Below are 22,055 nucleotides of genomic sequence, written 5' to 3'. Positions count from 1 at the left end.
TTCTTTTTTTTTTTTTTTTTTTTTTTTTTTTGTTCAGCTGCTGCGATCATGACGCCCGCCCCAGGCGCGGCGTGTGCAGTCAAGCCATCACGGGCACTCTGCCAAGTTTGCTCCCGGCCACCACAGGAGCTATCAAAAGATAAACGCGCCCAGACGTTATCGCTGCGCAGCATCTTGGCACGCTGCCAAGAAATGAGCTGTGGATGAGACCACGAAACGGAGTGACGCACGCCATCGACATGCAAGCGAAAACGCTCGCGATTTCTGCCCGATTTCTGCCGCGGCGACACAGAAACCTTGTTTTAAACTGCCGTGGCGGCTCGAGCGGCGAGAGGGACGCAGTTCCAACAAGTTTGAAATTTTTCGCTCTGTCGCTGCCGCTTGTCGCTGAGATCGCTCAATCGCTAGCATGTGAGCGAGCTGGCCTTTACACATTTATTTTTTTTTTTTTCAAATTCTCGGGTGCAAAAGTGGAGGGTGGGTTCATTACGCGAGTGGGCTGATTACCCAACAAAAATGGTATCGTTTTTTCGCATCGTAAGTGCCGTCACAAGCCGATTTCTGTATATCGAATTATTGATATATCAAACTATTTCGCGATCCCCGTCGAGTTCGATATATCCGGGTTCGACTGTATATATGAGTGCATCAAGACTATTCAGTAAAAGCTTGGTAGGGTGATAAAGGTAAAGAAAGGCTAGGGTGGCTAGTTATTGTTACAATATTGTTAAATTTCGAAAGGAGTGGGAGAAAGTAACTTCTTGCAATGCAAGTTTGCATCGCGGTGTAGTAGTGCACCACTGCTCTATGTCCCTTAGAGACTTTATGCATTTCAAGAATTTTCATCAGTGCTTCATGCTATTTAGTGTTAGAAACAAGATACTAGCATAACTGTCCCCTTGACTGAGCGACAAGGCATTGGTAACAGAGCAATGCTGAAATCACACTGATGTGTTGCCGAGTCCCGTCCTTAACGCTCTATACACCAGTGGCAATGTCAGACATGGCATCATCGAACGATGCATCGTCAATGATTATCGCTTTATGCAGTTACTGCTGTATGCCGAATTCTGAAATTGATGCTGCTCTGTCCTGTTTGCATGTATGCTCTGAACATGTCGTCACCAGTTGTAACCGAACTTGTACTCATTGTCACTGCTAGGGGAATGCATTTCAGCTCAGGGTGTTTGTTAATAGACTGCTCCTTTCCCATCTGATCTTCGCCTTGTCTTGTGTTGGGGCGGGTGGCGCAGTTGTGGTATGAGACGGTGCGGCATGATCTGCGGCTGGCCCAGCGGCTCTGCCTGGATGGGGGAGATGAGTATCCACGGCTCGCCAAGTGCCACGAGATGGGCGGAACCCAGGACTGGCGCCATTCGAGCAACGTGAGTGCACCTCCCTTGGTGCCTCTGTAACTAGCCATGACACAGTGGGTGGTCGCTGAGAGCTGTGAATTATCACACAGCCAAAAACTGGTCTATTTCTGGATGTGTCTGTGCCTTGGAGTGCTATTTGAATTGTTTACGGGCCTGGAAATTGTTTTGGGCTCTGGAGTGACTCAGACCGAGCTGCCTCATTTTTCCAGTGGTTAAGAGAACAGAAAGAAAACCATACCAAAGTGGTTTGCTGTGTAGTCCTGGCTAACAATTTCAGGGGCCTCTGGGGGTCTGTTAGTAAAAGTGCAGCTAGAAAAGGTTCAACGAGTGAACCACAAAGATGCAGCTACCACCTGGTGTAGCATGATTTGCTATGATTTTCGGGGTGAACGGACCAGTTAACTCTCATTCTTGAGTTTCTAGTGTCTTGAGTTTCTGGTGATAGTGTCTGGATCAACAGTCCAGCATTGGATGCTCAACCTGGTAACATTCAAAACGAGAACCTTGCCAAGTGAGGGTAGCCTAGCCTAGCTGGGTAGGAGCTGTTTGGCATTAGGTGTCACAACACTTGCCGATGTTAGAAGGATGTATGAGTCATATGCATCGTACATTGGGCACGGTCTGTCATATGTTCATGAGGTTCTGTTGTCAGGCCATGCTGAAGAATCAAGAGTTGGCACAGGATTATTGATCACTAAGTGTTTAGCTGCAGTGTTGACAGATAGTTTGGCATTGAGAGGATGGTGTTCACTATAATCAAATTTAGCAAGAGATGCAAGTTGGAAGTTGCGCTGGCACATGGGCTCACATTTAGCTGTGCTGACAAGGTGGTCAAAAACTTCTCTGAAGATCTTGGAACAATGTTTATGAATGCATTCTTCTTCAAGCGCAAAGACATAAAACTTCAATAACACCACCACTCATTTGGTAAATTGTGTGCTGGATGCAAGGCAGGTTTATACAGTCAAACCCGGTTATAACGAACTGCGTAATTCAACGCAATTTGTTCACTATATAAAGTATTTCGCTATAACCAAACCCGTTTGTAACGAACTTCAGTACCAAATTCGTTATACACAATGTCCAGACAGCGCAGCGAAAATGCACTAACTAAAGAAAAACCGTGCCGCTCACCATGAATCTACAAAAGAAATTTATTGCAGATAAATGCTCACTTATTTGCAGTAGGCAGTGATCTTCGCCTGAACACTGCATTTAACTCCATCAGCGAGAATCGCACTTTCCACACGCGACATCATTTCCACAAACTCCAGTCCGCTTCCCTGTATTCCGGAGCAGTATCGGCGCGGCAGATCGGTAGCAGCGAGGGCTTCGTGCAACGTCGGGCGAGGGCGATCGTCCTCCGGCGGCGGCTCCTCGGTCTCCTCGTTCGCACCAGATGCCAGCATGTCGGCAACAATTTCCGAGTCCAACGGGTTTGCTGTCCCGGCTACATTGTTGTCAACAGTGAGAAAATCCTCCAGGGCAACTTCTTCGGGCACAGCGTCCGGAACATCAGCGAGTTCTTCCCACAGCGTGGCAACATCGCTGTCATCTTGCACAGTGCGCGCTTCACTAGCAGCTTCTGCATCCTCTCGACATAGTCCAGCATGGTGGAAGCAGTTGCGGATTGTGGATTGCGTCACGTCTTGCCAGGCACGGTTAATCATTTCTATTGCTGCCAGCAAATTAATCTTGAGCTCGTCGTTAACCCGCAATTTCACCAACAGCCGCTCAACGACGCGTTTCCTGTAGCCCAGCTTGAAAGCGGGGATGATCCCCTGATCGAGGGGCTGCAAAACCGCTGTTGCGTTCGGTGGCAGGAAACAAAGCTCGATGTTCTTGAGCGTGACGCCGCAGTGGTGCGCAGAACAGTTATCGAGGAGGAGGCAAATCTTTCGCCCGCTCGTTGCAAGTTCCTCGTCCCAGCCACGCAGCCACGCTTCGAACAACGTTCTGGTCATCCAGGCCTTAGAATTTGAGTTGTATGTGACTGGGAGTGAAGTGCATCCTCACAGGCACATAGGAGACTTGAACTTGCCTATGACAAGCGGCCGCAGCTTTGATGAACCGTCCATGTTTGTCGTGAGAAGAACGGTGACTCGGGCCTTATTCAATTTGCCGCCATGGCACTTCTCATTCTTTAGCGCCAAGGTTCTGCTCGGCAGCAGTTGCCAAAACAAGGCAGTCTCGTCGGTGTTAAAAATATTGCACGGTTCGTATCTCTCTGTGACAGCACGCCACACGTCTTGCACCCACTTTTCAGCACTCTCAGCGTCCACTGCTTGGCTTTCACCTGCAACCACCTTCCCGGTGATGGAGTAGCGGTCTTTAAATCGCTGGAGCCAACCACTGCCCGCTGTAAACCCCTCGACGTCCAGGACGAAGGCAAAATCTTTTGCCTTCTGTTGTAGCATGGGGCCAGAGACCGGCAGATTTCGCGCGCGAACGTCCAAGAACCATTGGTACAGCGCTTTCTCTACTTGGTCGTAAGCCGGCTTGCGGTGGCGAAAGCCGTCACCATTTGGTCGTTCCTGTGCATTGCCTCTGATGGCCGACTGGTTTTTCAAAATGGTGCTTAACGTGCTCCGCGGAATCTTGAAATGCGCGGCAACGTCAGATTTTTTTTCGCCGCGGCCAAAGCGGCGAATTATCTCCAGCTTGTCGGAAAGCGGTAGGGCACGCCGCTGCTTCGTCGTCATCTTGCAGGATGTAGCGCCGGAATGCAAGCCAGCAGCAACGTAGGCACGTCCGGAATCGTGAGGATAGCAGCAGCACGACTTGCAAACGCGAACAAAGAAAGCTCCGAGGATGCGGGAAAGTTTGCCACTGGCGCGTTCGTTGTTCGGAGGCTGCCTTCCCTTCGCCCAAACTTGAAACCAGTTCTGGCCGGTGTTGCTTCTTTCTCGAAGCGCAATAGGTCCGGAGCTGCTCGAACGTCTTTGATCACATGGTAGGCAGCTGCCGAATAGGAGCGCTGCAAAGAGAGGCTGGCCGATGGCGCGGATTTTAAAGGCTACTCACGCTACTCCGGGCGACGGCCGCGCATGCGTACAGGAGGGTCCCTCGTGGAAGCTGCTGTAGAGAGCCCCTCCTGCGTTTTACGGAAGCGTGGCATCGGCGCAGAAGCAGCAGAAGCACCCTAGCGGGCGCGTGATGACGTATGCGCTGTGTGAGACCTTGGGGAACGGAGCCGTCGCCAATCCCCCTCCCATCTGACAACGGCATGCGCTAGAAGTATTGCGGCCCGGCAGCGTGGGCTGCCCGGAGAGAACTAGGAGCCGGCACAAAGGCGGTTAGCGACCGATCGCGCGCGCTGAGTTCGCTATATCCGATGTGTAGTTCGTTATAAAAAATACATTTTATATGCATAATGCTAGCGGAAATTCGAGTGTTCGATATAAAACATAATTCGCTCTATCCGAGTTCGTTATATTCGGGTTTGACTGTAAACCTTTGCCTGCAGTGGGGCTTGAGTTTCTCAGTGCTTGAAACCCAATTACACCTGAAAACATTGCAGTGTCTGTAACAAGCGGAGATGTAATAATTTTTTTCCCCCACCTTTCCACTACATATACTATCTTATGTCATTTTGGAGTCAGTCGGTTGCAATGGCAGCCTTTTTAATTGTCAGGTTCTCCGCATTAATGCGATTTGATATTGGTGCATCTCTGATGGACAAAAGCTGCTGCTGCTGCTGTTTTGGCACATGTCCTGCCCAACTTTCTTCACTTTCATGTTGACCTGCGAGGCTCACAGCATTTGCCTCATGGTCAAGAACTGTGTGCTCAGTTACTCCTGTACTGAATTCCCCGATCAGCCACGTCTTTCTGGTCAAAGCTGCTAGAATTTCCAGCACTTTATCCTGCCATCATTCAAGAAGATGAAACTGGCAGGTTGAGAGGCAAGCTGGAAATCAACTGTGCTTCGAGCATATCCGATTAGCATAGGATTCTGATAAAGGCATCATGAATGGCACATTCCTGTTGGCGAGTTGGAGCATGCTCTTTCGTTCTACAAATTTGCACTTCTATTTTAATGGATGATTCAGGTTCAGGCTCCCACTGCAAATCGCGAACAGCTCACTTTGTAGCTGGTCGCCTCACCTTGCCTCACGCAGCCAGGACTAGGTCTTTTGGCTCAGTCAGTCTAAATTTTCCGATTGTGAAACAGGTCGAGAAGAATGCTGTGCATTGTTGACCGCAGTGTATGTACAAGAGGCAGATGGAGAGCAGCATGACTAGTGCAGTGACACCAATCCTGCACAAGAACAGATAAGCTGTTGTTTGCTGTTTTTAAGTTTCTCAAAGAACCCTATATTTCAAACAACTACAGGTATTGGGCAGTTCCGTTTGTTGCATAGCATCCTGACCTTATGCTTGGCGCATGATAGCCATTGTTGCTTTTTCACCATAAAATCTTGTGTAGCTAACTAAGGTAAGCAGCACCATCGTGCCAAACTGTTCCGAACTCACCACTATCGAATTCGTTGGTGCCATGAGCCGGATTTTCTAGCAAGAATAGTGTGAATGGTCGCCACCGTTTCGAAATATCAAGCTTTTTTGAAGCTCTTTTATAACGAGTATGACTTCCATGTGGCACTCATTCCTTACATCCTGAAGTTTGCATTGAAAAGACTGCTGAGCACAGATTACATGCAAAGGCATTATTTAGCACTTGTTTAGCTAAGTTATTGCTTCATTTAGCTATGCTTTACTACATGTTGCCATGTTTAGTTAAGTGCTTAAAGAGTATTTTGGGCTTTTATTAGGATGAAGGAGGGATAATTAAGATCTTTAGTGTTACTTTCTCACGGGAAAGGAGAGGGTGATGGCAACATCCGAACGTGTAAGACTGCTGCATTGGTTCATCACAGTGGCTAGTAGAGCTGATCTCTTTGCCCCGGTCTGAGTTTTAAACCCACTGGTGGTGGGTTTTCTTTAGAGTGGCTTGGCTTCACAGCCATCCTGGTGAAATCTGAGGGTGCGGGTAGCACTACCACTGCATTTAAAATGGACATGGACTACCATGGTGTGTTCTTCATGCCACGTGTGGCTCACGTTTTACAAGCTGCTGCCCATTTCTCTCTTGCTCATAAAGCAGCACATGCTTTGAGAGGGGGGGGGGCTCCTCAAGCTTGCATGTCTTTAGAATCTACCCGTTGTCTGCAGGATTCAGACTGCGCAACTGATTAGGCCTAGCAATCATTTAGCGATAGGAATGATTTAGCAATATAATTGAGATCCGCAGTGTGTTATATTTCACACACTATTTCCCCCCTTTATTTTATTAAGGATTGAAGGCCTGTGAGGCTGACCTCGAATGACAGCACTTCTTTAGATCACTCTCACACTTCTCTGCAATTGCTCGGCAGCATACACAAGACTTTGAAAGTAAAACCTGCATGCTCCAGAAGGCTTCTAAATTAGTGCTCCAAAGTGGTGTAGAGGGGAAATTTTATTGCTCCAGACTGCTCCTCAATCGACCTTCTCCTTCTCCAAAGTGCTGCAGGAGTTTCTGCAAATTTTATTTTTTCTGCATTTCAGTTTCTGCAGGTAGTGTCACTGATAGGGGAACAAATTTTGTGTTCATGATGTTCTAGCTGCAAGTGACGTTCAGGGCACTTCCTCGAGTGAAGCAGGTTATAACCGTGACTATGTGACCTGCATGTGCAGAAGAGCACTGCCCTGTACAACCTGGCCGCCGGCCTGTGCTTGGGAGCTAAGGAAGCCCGGTCCGGGGAGCATGTGACGCTGGAAATGTGTGACGACCCCAAGGTGGTCCGCCACTGGGACTTCCGTCTCATTGGGTCACACTGACCCCCTTTCCTGCTGCCTGTGTTGCTCCACACTGTGCGTCCGTCATATCCTCATCATCCTCAAAAGGGGTGATGGTACGTGTGGCTTTGCATCTACTCTCAGGTGTGAATCTCGTGTCAGGGTGGGATGGTTTCTTCTGGTTCTGTCTCAACTGAGTAATTAGGCATTTAACTTAGGAAGTGGAGGCTTATGATCGTCACTTTGCGAAGGCTATTTTTTAATTAATGTTTGGTTGGGTGATTGGATATGTTGTAAGTCTTAGAGGCAAAGCAATGGTTCCCGGTGAAAGGTTACATCACACCTTCCAAACGTGTGGCGCTGTGAGCACTGCCAGAAAGTGCATGAGGGTGCCAGTCGCACATCGCAAAGCATGGGGTGATGATGGTATTGAATAATCCTCAACGTTGCTGTTTTGGCAGTGAGAGATATGGTGACTTATTCATGCGGGTGTCATAGCCCTGTCCATACTATAGGAGCACTGTTACCATCTTCGTAAGGTGAACGTGGCTTGCCTCTTAGGTTGCCTGTTGCCAAGGGTGCGCAGTGTCTTCCGGTTTTGAACTTTACGGAGCAATGCATTTCTTTTCCTCTGTGTCTGGTGCATCACCTGTAATAGAGATTAGCTGCCCCTGTGAAGTAGTGTACTCATTTCAGCCCGGGGGGAATATTGTGCACTCCTATAGGGTGGTGTCATGCCCTTGTTGTGTACGACAAAGCATTTAACACATGCAGCAGTCCTTGGCCCCAGAGCTTTTCTTCACGGATGACTAGAAGGTTGTTGCCAGTGACCGTATTGTTCCCCATGACTCGGGCGAGAACAAACACTCGCTCTCTGCACTGATAAGTCGGTGTTTGGTATTTTGGGCATCCAATCTCTGGCCATTTATTGTCTTTCTTTTCATTACGAGATTTTTATGCTGCTACTATATGCTTTGTGCCAGGGGTGTGCTTTGTGTATTGGGGTGATGCCAGAATTCTCCCCTTGGCTGTATTGAAATTTAAGCAGATGCCATCAACGAAATAATATGGTCTTACTTTTTGTTATCAGCGCTTTGTAGTACATATTAAAAAATGCGAAAAATGCGAATGAAGATGATACGGGTAGTGTGTCCCAGTATGTCACGCTTATGGAGGAGAGTCGCTTGAGGAGCTTGTCTCCAATAATGATAGCAAAAAAATTATGTGGAAGTTACTGCACTATAAAGCTGATTTAAGCAATTTATTTATTTATTTATTTATTCACGGTGCCCTCAAAGGCCCCCATCGGAAGGTATTAAGGGGAACGAGGGCAATACATGAAACATACAGAGAAATGGGATAAAGGCAAGTAGGACAGAAAAAAGAAAGGGTGTCAAAAGCACTTGGTAAGATTTGGCCGCAATAAGTTAGCACCAGCAAAAGGCTGTACAAACAAGTGAAGGTGAAGATTGTAGCAGCTGCTATTTTTAGACCAGCCTCTAACATCAGATGTAGAGGCACTGTTTTCAGCTCGATTTCTCTCTTCCTAGAAGTGCCACCCGAAACAATTCTTCAGTAAATAAGGCATCAAAATTTCACATGGTTATGTATTTGCCCTGGTGCATCAGCATCGTTCAGTCCATGTGCTAATGCCTCGTATTGGAAATCAAACTCAGGCCATTTCTCGCCATCATAGTCTTTGAGCAGCGCCGCTTTAAATATCAGACTTTACAGTTTAGCTTGTATTCTGTAGCTAGTAACTGCTTAGTTTATTTGCTGGAGTAAGTGTTTAATGCCCAGGATGTAGGCCATATATATATATATATATATATTCTTTTTTTTTTTTGTTTTCCCGCTGGGTAGTGCCTGGTTAGCTTGCCTATCCTACCGGTACTGCTCACAAAGGAAGGCTGCTGACCCTTCAGCAATAGTGTTGCTTCCAGGATAGCGTAGCATCATGGCATCTGATGGGTTTGCAATTTGGGGGCTCATGTTGGAGTACGAATGTGCTTCATCCTGTTGTCAAACATTCTCATCTGTAGTGCAGGGTAGGGAGCAGAATGTTGCACAGGTTTCCTGCCTACCTAGCTGACCACTTAAATAAGTATGCCAATGTGTCGTTGGACGTTGCATGTCACTTTAGTGCCACGGTCATGTGTGTAGGTGCATACTTGCATTGTCCATTTCGTAGTCATGCATTTTGATACGTGTACAAAGCGCAGTTCATACTCGAGGTATTGTCATGGTATTTACTGAAGGCATTTAGTAGCTGAAACTTTGAGCATAATGCGAAAGCCTTGAACCTAATTTTGGACAACGTAACAAGCCGTGGAAAGGAAAAGGATCGATACAGTGTTCGGTACAAGGGGGATATAAAAATGGAGCAAGGGAACAGGCACTATAGTTAGATACAGGTCAAGAAAAAAGCGGCAAATAGCCCTCAAAGGACCCCCTTCCAGCCAGTGGCATCGCTCCAAATGTGTGACATCGTGGCACACATGGGAAAAGAATAAAAAGCAAATAGAAAAATGTGTTCTTCCGCACTCACGGTCTCGCGAGATTTAGAATAGGGGACCCAACCGGTTAGGGGAATAGGGTAATAGCGGGGCGACAATGCGCATACGCGGAGGGCTGTGATCAATAGGCATAAAGATAATAGTAGGGTGCTAGTGCGCATGCCCAGAGTATAATTACCGCACCCTCACCTATTCATCGCAACCCTCTGAACATGCGCATTGTCGCCTTGCTAATATCCTATTCCCCTAACAGGTTGGGTCCTCTTATTCTTAAACTCTCTTATGGCAGCCAGGGGTGTCACCTCGTAGGGCTGTTTGGCGGAAAAAAGATGCAGTGAAGCGCAAAATCACGAAGCGGTTTCGTGAAATTCGTTTTACCTGTTGTACTCACCATGATGAGCAAACGACTATAGTATCGATCCAATTCAGTAAAGCTATGTATTTTTGTTGGAACTCGCAAAGCATTTAGGAACTATTTGCCAGCACTGACTCACTCGAAGAAACCACGTTCCAAGCGCTACTCGTAGGTGCAAGGCGGTCGGCCATGACGTCATGGTATAGCTCGGCAGCTGTTGGTTGGAGGGGGGTCCTTTGATAGCTGGATGCCGCTTTTTTCTTGACCTGTATCCGGCTATAGTTAATGATATTCTAGCAGAAATCACAAAGAAGTAGAGCATGCAGTGTGAAGGCGCACTAAATGTAGTAGCTCGGGGTACATGTAGTGCAGCAGTAGGCTCAGATGAGATTGGGACATCTGCAAGATGTCTGCAAGGACATGGCTCATGGACTATTCCCAAAAATATTAAAGTAGTTTTACCTCAGCCCTGGGGGGTTGAGTAATAGTGGGAGAGGCAATTGTGCACCGTGAAAAAGGGAGCAGGGCAGTTTTTGAAAAGAGTTCACTGGAGATCAGTGGGAGTGACCTCCATTCTGCTGGGGACACAAGGGGTGGTGGTGGCAAATTAAAAGTACCCAGAGGCTGTATGTGTTCATGAGGAAAGCCCAGACAATGTTCTATCTCCTTTTGGAGATGCCGTCGGGTAGTATCAATCAGACAGGCACTGCGCCATGTGCAACAGCTGTCGCTCTGCTAGTGTGGTTTGCTCGCATCCTTAGCCATGATGTCTTGTCCCAGAGCTCTTTGATCATGCCAGTTGGGAAACTATTTCAAAAAGCGGCTAGTTTTAGTGTGAACCTTTTGGGCTCAAATGGATTGTGGTGTCATCTAGAAGTGACAAATAAAAGCTATCTGCCATTATCATCATTGCCTTCTGAAAAGAGTTTTTGATTTTCTTTTACATATAAATTACCTCCATGACTCATATATCTAAATATTTTTGCTACTGCATGTTCTGAACTGATATTTTTTCCAGATTGTTTATTCTTTTTTTTATTGGTTGTCTATTTATTTGTTGCCCACTAGTTTGTTTATATATTTGTGGTTTATTGATTTTGCATTTATCAACAATCTCAAAGCTTGCACCTTGGACACAGTTCACTTAAAGGACTGTGGGCGCTGCCACTATCCGTGAACCCGGATTTTGAGCAAGTTGTACCTTCTTTGTTGATACATAGACCCTCTAATAAGTTTTGCAACTGGTAATATTAAAGAGCTCTGGTTTTAGCCATGTACCAGCATTTGTTAATGGACACTTGTGTCAGACAGAACTTGTTACGAAAGCTAGCAGTGCAGAAATAGACCGGCAAAGAAGTGCAATGGATATTAAGACTGGTGCCAAGAAAACAATTTGAGGGTGCAGCCTGGCTGTCTGAGTACCTGCTGCCTCTGTCTGTATACCTCGAGATATCACCTCCTGGCTCGAGCCAGACAACTATAGGTGGGTACAACTCAAGTGGGCAGTGACTGCCTCACAGAATTCCTCCCTGACAAAAAGTAGTCAGCTGTTAAAGCTTTTCTGGTTACCTGAGTAAAAAGACCAAGCTATAGGCGCAAGGATTTTGATGCCTCTGGCTTGTCTAGTCCGAAAAATACGGTGTCGATGTTGCTAACGAAAAATCTTGGGCATGGCTCTGGCAGATGGTAGCTAGATGGTGACACGACGGTGTACTAATTGGTCATCGAGGAGGGGAGGGAGGGGGGGGGGGGGTTGATGTCATGGGACCACACAACGCGGCCAAATTTGCAGACACCTTCCAGGACCCTTGGATCTCGGGTTAGACACACCGCTCCTAGGCCGTGCAGGCACATTCGTACGGCTGGCTTAAATCCGTGATTTATGTCCACATCGACTGGTCTTTCACATAATGTGGTATTTATGACTGTGCACTAATGAGCGTGTGTGGGTCAGTAGAAGCAGAAATGAAGAATGCTAATGCTAAAGGTGCAGACATGAGCCACTAATGCTCTCATATCATACTCTTAAAGGGACCATGAAATGCCTAAGTGGAAATTAAGTAACATAGTGAAGAGAGGACCTCACTAGTCACCCCATCACAAGAATATTTGAGCTAACTCCAATAACACCGAAGATTGGCAAATAAAAATGGTGCTCCTCCTCTACCCCGTCAACTCAACACTCCAAGATATCGGAAAAAAACAACAGCTTGGTGACTGCACCCCGCCTATTTAAGGACTATAGACACCTAATTTTTGGGTTCGGGCTTTATCCTTTGTGGTGATGTCTAGGACATTACTGTGCACGGATTACAACATCATATTTGCCTATGACTCCTAAATAATTTACTACAGTAAAAGCTCGTTAATTCGAACTTCACGGGACCGGGAAAAAAGTTCGAATTATCCGATGTTCGAATTATCGAATGGCCTCAAAAAAACTGACAAGAACCATCTGCATTACCGTAAATTTACCGTATTAACTTGGGTAAACAACCCACTCGCATAATGAACCCGCTCACCCGCGATTTTCACCTTAGAATTCGAAAAAAAAAAAAAAAAGCCGTCAGTTGTTAACGCATCCCTCTGTTCCGCGCCGTCACGGAAAAGAAAGAAAAAAAAAAGGGCTCCAGCCGTTAACGCGTCCCTCCGTTTCGCGTCGTCACGGTCCACAACACATCTTGGCAGTGCGCCAAGATGCTGCTCAGTGATAACATAGCGATGTTTTCTTTTTATGTTGGCTCTAGCAAGGGGGGAAAGAGAGCGAACTTGGCAGGGTGCCAGCGCTTGTCCGGTTGTGCAAACCTCATTTTCAATACGTTCGCGTTATCATGCTGTAGGCGATCGGGGCGGACGCTGTCTACTACCACATTCGATAGCAGCAAATGCCTCTTGAAGCGGACGATGCAAACGCCTCTTGAAGCGGACGATGCTAAAAGCCGCCGTCATGACCGCCGCCGACCACCGCCTGTGTTCGTTGAGGGCCGATCGATGAAAAAGTGAAGGACTCTCGAAAAAAAAAAAAAAAAAAAAGCGCGCAACCCGTAGCGCTCATCCGAAGTCATAGCTTCTTGTGGGAGTTTGCTGGGACTGCGCCGACAGTGCTTACGCGCATTTCCGAATTAACAGGGCTCGATTAACGAGTATTTAATTGCGAGTTTCGGATGTTGTACGGAAGAGAGTACGCAGCCGCGGCCGCCAACCCCTACCCTCCGGCGCCGCCGCGCCGGTCATGGCGCCATTTAGGCTTTACCCACTCATCCATGGTTCTATCTGGTTTCATCTGTCTCTGTTTTGGAAGCGCACAGCCTCTAACCACGCCGTTCTTTCTCTGAGGGATTTTATTTTATTTTTATTTTTTTTTGCCACGTGCTGTGCGTCAAGCCGCCCATATGCGGCGGCGCGTAGTTCGAATTATCCGTTGCGGAACCGACTGAGTTTGAATTAGCGGGCTTTTTTGTGCACAGATCTCTATGGAGCTTGGCCGGACCAAGTAGTGCAGTTCGAATTATCCGAAAATTCGAATTATCGAGGTTCGATTTAACGAGCTTTCACTGTATAATCAAATTTCGTTTTTTCACCTGTTTCGGTTTCAACAGTCTCAATTGCTGTGACGTCAAAGTCGTGTTGGTCAGGTGAGGGATGAAAAAACAGCGATATGATCATTCTTGTGCCGTTTGATTTGGCTACAGTGATAGAGCAATCCTACCTCAGAAACAGAAATCGCTACAAGGGAAGAATCCACATTTACATCGCTGCTTTTCGTGCCGCGTCAAGACTTGATTGTGACGTCACAGCCATCCCCAGGCTGCTGAAACCGAAACTGGCGGGAAAAGAAAATTTAATTATAAATTATTTAGCGGCTGTAGGGGAAAACTGTGGTGAGATCAACATACAGGAATGTCTTACGCATCATTAACGAGAGAAAAATGTCATCAAAACTTGGTGTCTATACTCCTTTAAGACATCATCGGCTGACGTCCGGTTTGCAGACTTCCGGTTGTCGCGCCCGTCTTTCAGAGCACCACTTTTCTCCCTCATGGGGCTGAAACTTGGAGGTTATTAAAAAGGGTACTGCTTAAGTTGAGGATAACACAGAGAGCTATGGAACGGGAAATGGTAGGTCTAATGTTAAGAGATAGGAAGCTGCAGATTGGGTCAGAGGAATAACTCGAATTAATGAGAAGAAATGGGCATGGGCAGGGCATGTAGGGCAAGGAGAGGATAACCAGTGGTCACTAAGGCTAACAAATTGGACTTTAAGGGAAGGCAAGCATAGCAGGGGATGGCAGAAAATTAGGTGGGTACATGCAGCTAGCACAGGATCGAATTAATTGTAAGAATATGAGAGAGACCTTTGCCCTGCAGTGGGTGTAGTCCTGTTGCTGCTGCTGGTGATGATGCATTCATTGGTCATTACCTTTTTCTACCTTCTCATGTTTGTTGCCACTTATAATGGACCCGTAGCTCGAAGAGCGGCTGCTGGCAGTTACTGCCACAATGGGCATCGGGCGCTGCAGTACCCTAGTCACACAGGCAACCTAACTGCGGTGATTCTTAACTGTGTTTACTGAACTTAAATATGGTTATCGAGAATTGTTGGTCACCGTTGTTACAGAGGCTGCTGCAGTGCTCAGTTATGGTAACCAATAGCAGCTAGGTTGCAGTAAATGAACTGGTATGATTATCGACAAAGCAAGCCGCACTTGAAGATATTGTAGTTATTCTCAATGCAGTGTTTAGAAAGCCATCGACAGGTGCGGCGGATGGGGCGCGCAGGTGCCAGCCAACAGCAACACTCACTGCTGGGCCTTTCGCAAGCTGGCATCAGAAAAGCTTGCTAAAATTTGTTGTTTGTGTAAATAATAACCGCTTGGCTGTATAAGAGTTATTGATATAAGTAACAGCTGAGATGCAAGCAAGTTTCTACCCACAGCCACACAGCAGCCGTGGCCAGTGTGACTTGGCTCATCCAGTCAGCTTGTACGCTTACTCTGCTGCAGCGGTGTCACTGAACTGAATTATGTCTTTATTTTATCAAGTAATACGGTTGACAGTGAGCCAGTGCCATGGATAGCCTATCTGCTGTTATGCTAGCCAGTTCCAAAGCACCGTTCTTTGTGGCTTCGATGCAAAAAAACTAGGCCTAGCGATGGCCAGAGGCCTTCGCCTGCAGCATTTGCAAACAGCAGTGGTGCAGTAAGCTCATGGCATTCGGTGCTGTGAGTGTTGCGGACTTGTGTACTCTTGGGATGCAGCTGTGGGCAGACCTTATCTGGCATCTAATGAACAACACTTGGCACAATAATCAATGCTGCAAAGATGGGACAGGACTAGTGTGCTGTTGCTGTGCCGTAGGTTAGTACTTGAAGGTTGTATAAAAGCGGCATCGGACACTGCTATCTTGTGTTGCTCGTGAAGTGTGATCTCCAGCAGATGTTGAAGTGGGCCAGCTTGTGTGTTTTTGCACTCAGGTACCGACGCACACCTTCACTCCACAGACGCCGCCAAAATCTCGTTAATGATGTGAACCGAGGTCGTCAAGCTCAGGGGTTGAGGCAGCACACGAGCTGACGACTTTTCCAGCTACTGGAAGTGTTTCCATGATGTCATGTTTGCAGGGATTGGCATCCTCTAGTCTCTTATCACTCACCGTAGTTGTCATATATGAATTGTGAGAGAATGGTTCCGAAAACCACCACTACATATGGAATTTGAAGAAGCACTCTTTTAAAGATTAGTAATACATCTTAAAGCAGTGCGAAACAGGACAAAAGAACAGACGACTGCTGTTCTTTTGTCCTGTGTTTCGCGCTGCTTTAAGATGAATCCAATCCAACTGGCCCAGTTTTCTATATTAGTAATACGCTGGCACCATTCCAAGGTGCTGTATATACTTTGGGCGAATGATCAAAAGCATTCGTTGTACACGTTTAACATGTTTATCAGTGGCCTTTTCAGCCATTTCATGGTCGCTTTAAAGGTAGAGCTTAAGTGGCCCCCAAGTTTTCATTTTTCTCTACACAGACATTTTGCTGCATAGAGTATACTGCTAAATTCAGAACTCGAATGGCCAGTTTTTTTTAGTTATGTTTTGAGTCCATTAATATGAAGTATGTTATGAAAGCTCTCAGTAATTTGTATTTCTACATAGCTTAAGCAATATTTTGGGTCCGCCTTGACTTCTTATTATTGAGCATCGACTGTACTATCATTATTGTTCTTCCACCAGACTGTGACTGTGAATGCTGTGTGAAATTCAGGGCCAGGAAATGGTGATGTATGACGATGTCCTAATGAAGTTAAATGTCTATTCATTGTTCCATTTATTTCTAACCCAGTTTTTCTTGATGTGCTGGTACAGAGAATGCAGTTTGTCAGGACAGGCCAGCTTCTGCCTGCATAAAGCACATTTGTTTTATGCAGCATGAAGGCACAGCATACTGAGGCACTGCTGTTTCTGATCTTGCCAGTCACCTAATCTTATCAGGGAGTTTTTTTTTCCATTTTTATAATGCTCTATTGATTGTTGTTGTGACTGGATTACAGTAGCTTGAAATTAACTTCATGGCTTGCATTCTTCAATGAATATCAGCAGTGCCCCAGTGCATCTTAAGAAGACTGAGGCCAGAAACGCAGCTTGTGAACTAGGTGTGCTCTTTGTTGGCAGTGCGCCCTCTCTGTGGATATGGCTCTTTGATAACTTGGTGCCAGCCTTCCCTCAACAAAGGTATCCGCTGAACTCGCAGAGGGTGTAAAACTCACACAATCGGGAAGTCAGCCAGGATATATCGCTGGCATGGCTTATCGTGATAGATCAGCATGAAAGAATATAAAAGAGAAAAAATATAGGCAGCTATTTGGTATTATTATTCGGAAGCATTCTTATCGTTAGCCTCAGTAGCCAAAACGAAAGAAGGAATTACTTAGTGTTTTCATAGATTGTGTAGCGTGTGTAGGCTATTGAAGCAATCAAATTATGCACCCTGTGTACATGATTTTTATGGTGTCACTCATGTATAGTTCGTGTACTAGATTTGTGCCTGAGGTGCAAGGAGTGGTTGTCGAAACTTTGAAGTTCTGCTGTGATTTTGTATGTCCTGTCTTGTCATCAGTGGTGTCTTGTGTGTAATTAGGTGCAGTGTCTGGCATCTCCGTCAAAGGCACAGTTAGGGTCGTATGAGACATTGTCTCTGGTATAAAGACCTTACTCTGAAGTGCTAACACCTTTGCGTAGCACTGCCAACTGCCTTCAGGCACCTTTTAACAGAAGATAGGCTGTACATTCTGCAGATTGAGCTCATTCTATTGTTTTATGGCTAACCACAGCGGTGTCTGTATCTGTTTTAGAGCAGTTTAGATTGCTTTTGTTTCTTTTTTTTCTTCAGTGCCATGCTTTGTGGCCTTCCGCTGACATTTGTAACTCATTGCCATGAGCCTGCTCACATACAGGCCAGAAATTCAAGCCCCACTTTTCACTGTTGTGATACACAGTATGTATGCAGTTTATGCAATAATAAAATTTGACAACTCTGTTTCATGTGCAGACTAGTACACTTTTATTATTTTCCAAATTTTTTTGTGTTTATCGCTTCTCTCTCTCTCTTCCCTCAGCCATTTTTCTATTGGTGCTGCACAGTTGTTCCTAGAGTGTGAGGGGGTTACCGCACATTTTATTTCTTCAGGTGCATCATAAATATCATGTGCAATGCCATGCTTTCCCTTTAGCTGGGCTGATTTTCAATCTTCCTTCATCTCATCACTGCCGCAGCTTAATGGCTTTGGTGTAGCCCAAGGTTGTGTTCTTTAATCCTCTGCATTTAGATTGTGTATGTGTGCATTGTGCGGTGCCAGTGCATATAAAACACCACAAGGTAGAAATTAACCCAGAGCCAGATTGTGTGTGTGCGCATTGTGCGGTGCCAGTGCATATAAAACACCACAAGGTAGAAATTAACCTAGAGCCTACCATTATGGTGTCCTTCATTGCCAGCCTGCTTGTAGCTTTGGCATGTTGCCCTTGTCACACAGGCATTTTCCAACATCATTAAGTTACTGCTCAGAGAACTCAATTCGGATTGATAATAATAATAATAATAATAATAATAATAATAATAATAATAATAATAATAATAATAATAATAATAATAATAATTGGTTCACAGGAAGGGAAAGGCACAGTATTTGTCATACTTGCTTCTGTGGACACCTGAACCGTGCTGTAAGGGAAGGGAGGGAGGTGGAAATGAAAGTGGAAAGAAAGAGGAGCCCTAGTGGAGGGCTAGGAGTAATTTTGACCACCTGGGGATCTTTAAAGTGCGCTGACATCGCACAGTACATCTGGCCGAAATTACTTCATAGCCCTCCATTACAGCTCCTCTTTCTCTTTCCACTTTCACTCCCACCTTCCTCCCTTCCCTTAGGGCGCTGTTCAGGTGTCCATGATTCTTTAAGCTTGCTAGAGGTTTTCAAGCATCCACTTGGTTCATTGTGAGTACAATTTTTCTATGCTTCCCCACAGACTGCTCATCTTCGGTGCTGCTGCCGGGAAACTGGCTCATTAATATATCAGGCACACCCAGCTCTTGCAGTAATTAGCTCCAGCTTCTGTTATTCCTTGCGACCATTCTTGGCTACTTAAACTCTATTTCACAAGCTTTTTGTAGCTTTACAAAATGGATGGCGCCCAGTGCAGGATTTCTCCCCTATTCCTTTTGCTGATGGCAGCACAGGAGAGTAGGAACCCAGTCATGTTGTGTGGCGCATGTCATCCTGATTAGCCCCTTATGTTTCATAGTGCAGCAAACAGTTTCTGAGACTAAGTATAGAACTTCGGACTGCTGAACCAAAAAAATGTGCCGGCTCCTCCCTAGTCTCTGCGCTCCACGTGTTTGCCAACAAAGCTGAGCTGAAAAAAAGCCTTGTGCCACAAAGCTAAAAGGAGATGCAGTGAACAGTTTGTGCCAAGTGACAAAGCTCAGCTAAGCTCCATAAAGCCCCGCACATTGAGTGCAGCTACAAGCCTGGTTCCTTAATGCTTTGTGTTGTTTCCCATTCTAATTTAGTCTGTTATCTAATGTGAGTACACACTGGTCATAAACTGCACTTCTTTCGATGTGTAGTGTGCTGAAATTCAAGGCTCTAACTGCTCAGTGCTGTTTTGCTCACATGACTGTCGCATAGAGATAGCCTAGATACAACCTTTGTGTATTAAGTTCCAAGACTGAGCCTATAGAAAAAGGGCATTCAACATTTACTTATCTATTAAGTATGTACCCTTACAGCCCAAAGGCATTAAGGAATGGGAGGAAATCTATTGCATAACAGCACTAGAGAAAAAAAAAAAATTAGGCATGAGGCAGCAAAAAATGATTGTTTGCTTATGGGGTTTAATGTCCCAAAGTGACTCAGGCTATGAGAGACGCCGTAGTGGAGGGCTCCGGAAATTTCAACCTTTGAAGGTTATTTAACATGCACTGACCTCGTACAGCATACGGGCGCCTTGCTTTTCGCCTTCATCAAAAAGCGGTCGCAGCCGGGATTCGATCCCGCATCCTTAAGCACAGTAATCAAGCGCTCTAACCTCAGCACCACCACTTTTTTTTTCTTTATTGCCAAATTTATTATCAGATTTTACACATAAAGACCATTACACCACAAACACACAACATGGGTTAAAACCACGCGATTTGAGCTGCGTGATCCATTACAAATCAGGCATTTGCAGCAACACTTCCATTCTCGGAAGCCACTCAGGAACTTCGTCTTGTGTCTTCAAAACATCAATAACACTCGCAACGGCTTCGCGAAAATACTGCCGTATTTTCTTCGCATCAATGTCTGCATGCCTGAAAGCCACTCTGGATCGACAGATACTGTGCAGGCCCAATAACATGATCATGCCCAGCGGTAGCCCAACATCATCTTCAATTGGTAAAATCTAATTCCAAATACATCCACAGGTAGGTCTTTTTTAATTGTTTATTGTAGAATATCCTAGAAGAAAAAGGCTTCCCAACAGTCTATGAAAGCGTGTTCAATACTTTCCGGTTTGCGGCATATGAAACTGATTTCCCCAATGTACAAAAAAACCCTTCATTTCTAAATAAGTCTTAACTTCTAGTGTATTGCTATGCAGCTTGAAAAAGAAAGTTTTTGCTCCCCCTGGTACAGCCATATTTTTTCTCGTTTAAGGACTGTCTTCTATGGACCTGCACATTACAACGATCTGTACAATGGGATCAGGAGAAAGACATCACGCAAGTCCTTGTGAAGTTTCTTTCGCGTCACAGTTGATAAATATTCAAACAAAAAACAGGCTTGTAATACACGACATGACATGTACACTTCTTTAAGGATTCTGAACATCCTCCCTTGCATTCTCGCCGAACTTACAACTAAATTTGGTAACACTTTGTTCAACCTAACCTGACACACAGTTCGTAAGAATGGGTCCTTCGTATCACGGAAGAACATAAAACGGTTAACCACAGCACCACCACGGCGGGGCAAAAAAACAAGCAAATGTTTTGATTCTAAAAATAGGAAGAGTGAAAGCAGATACAAGGAGAAGTATTTTGAAAGAAATTATGTATGGCAACCCTAAAAGTATTTGTCTAGGAAGGTGGTTCGACTGCAGAGGTCCCCCGCAGGGGCACCTTGTGTAAACTAGGTGTTGGTGCTTGGTGCCACCACGGACCCTGAGCCCCCATACCGAAGCTGTAATCCGTACCATGGCGATAGGTTGAGAGGTGGAGGGAAGAAACCTTGAACGGTGGCGGTCGAGGCCATGGTCAAGTCTCGGCCGATGAGCTCCTCGCCTGTCCACCAAGGGAGGGGCTCTGGGACCTTCCTCTGCGTATAAGAGTGAACCAGAGGCGACATATATTAGGACCCCTTAAACTATCCATACTGCATGGAAAAACTACCTTTAAAAAACCTGATCGACCCCCGAAAAGGAGTCGCACCGAAGTGACGCAAAATATCGCGACACCAACTGAGAACTTTCCAAAATTTCTTGTCTTGCGCTCTATAACCGAATCTAAACCAGTAAATGAACTGTCAGTCTTTCTGATTGCCAACTCTCTGAAGGCCATCATTGGGGCAAACTATAAAGCGAAAAAACTAGGATCTGGTGACCTGCTAATAGAGGTATCAGACAAAAGTCAGTCTGACAACCTCCTCACAACAAAAACATTTGCTCACCTTGACGTTCAAGTATCACCCCACCGCAGTCTTAACAGCTGCCAGGGAGTGGTTTCTGAGCGAGACCTCCTAAACGAAACAGAATCAGATCTCCTTGAGGGCCTACAGAACCAAGGTGTAACAGCAGTACGAATCAGGCGAAAGAATGAAGAAATAAAAACGAAACATATTGTTCTCACCTTCAACCGGAGCACACTTCCTGAATTTATCAATGTGGAATTCATACGATGCAAAGTTAGCCCGTACATACCCAGCCCGCGCAGGTGCTTCAAGTGTCAGCGGTACGGGCATGGTAGCCAGACATGTCGAGGACGCCTGACATGTGCAAAATGCAGCGCACATGACCATGCAACCGATAAATGCAGTGCAACTGACTACAAATGTGTGAACTGTGAGGGCACCCACCCTGCATACTCACGGTCCTGTGCAGCCTTTCAGGCCGAAAAGGAAGTAATCAATATGAAGGTAACTGAGAAGATAACATACGGAAAGGTGCGAAAAAAGCACAGAATGCTTTCCTCCGCTCCCTATGCTGACGCAGCCCGCAGAGGGGCCAGGCCGCGTCTAGTAATGGTGGGCACGCAGTGCAATGCTGCTGACGTGCTCCCACCACGGCTCCTCACTAAGCAGCCACCGGCGGCACCAATCTTTGCAATCCCGGAGGTCACTTTCCCCCAGACGTCCGGGACACCAAAGACATCTGAGAGGGACTTGGTTCCTCTTGAAAAACCTCCTGCCTCCATGCCTTCACCAGAGGCGATGGAGGTGAGCATGGACTCCGCAGCGTCAGCGGCGCGTAGGGAGTCCGCCAATGAGAGGCGGGGCC

At 46.1% G+C, this 22,055-nt stretch overlaps 1 protein-coding gene across 5 annotated transcripts in view; it reads left to right on the top strand.

Moving 5' to 3' along the window:
- LOC146201093 (polypeptide N-acetylgalactosaminyltransferase 11-like) overlaps nucleotides 1-17,559 on the top strand; it is a 105,533-nt gene extending 87,974 nt beyond the window's left edge. For 4 of the 5 annotated variants that reach the window (XM_084595634.1, XM_084595635.1, XM_084595633.1 and 1 more), the window contains 2 exons: nucleotides 1,254-1,385; nucleotides 7,052-17,559. In XM_084595634.1, the coding sequence (XP_084451760.1) occupies nucleotides 1,254-1,385; nucleotides 7,052-7,195 (276 nt within the window). In that variant the 3' untranslated portion in view covers nucleotides 7,196-17,559. The remainder of the gene's footprint in view (nucleotides 1-1,253; nucleotides 1,386-7,051) is intronic. The other variant, XR_014705290.1, reaches the window with a different exon arrangement.
- The last annotated feature ends 4,496 nt before the right edge of the window (nucleotides 17,560-22,055 follow it).

Source organism: Amblyomma maculatum, chromosome 2 (assembly GCF_055883805.1).
Source record: "Amblyomma maculatum isolate TAMU_Amacu chromosome 2, ASM5588380v1, whole genome shotgun sequence".
In the NCBI taxonomy this organism is placed as follows: domain Eukaryota; kingdom Metazoa; phylum Arthropoda; class Arachnida; order Ixodida; family Ixodidae; genus Amblyomma; species Amblyomma maculatum.
The sequence above is the reverse complement of the archived record's forward strand: the minus strand, read 5'-3'. Positions and strand labels throughout refer to the sequence as shown.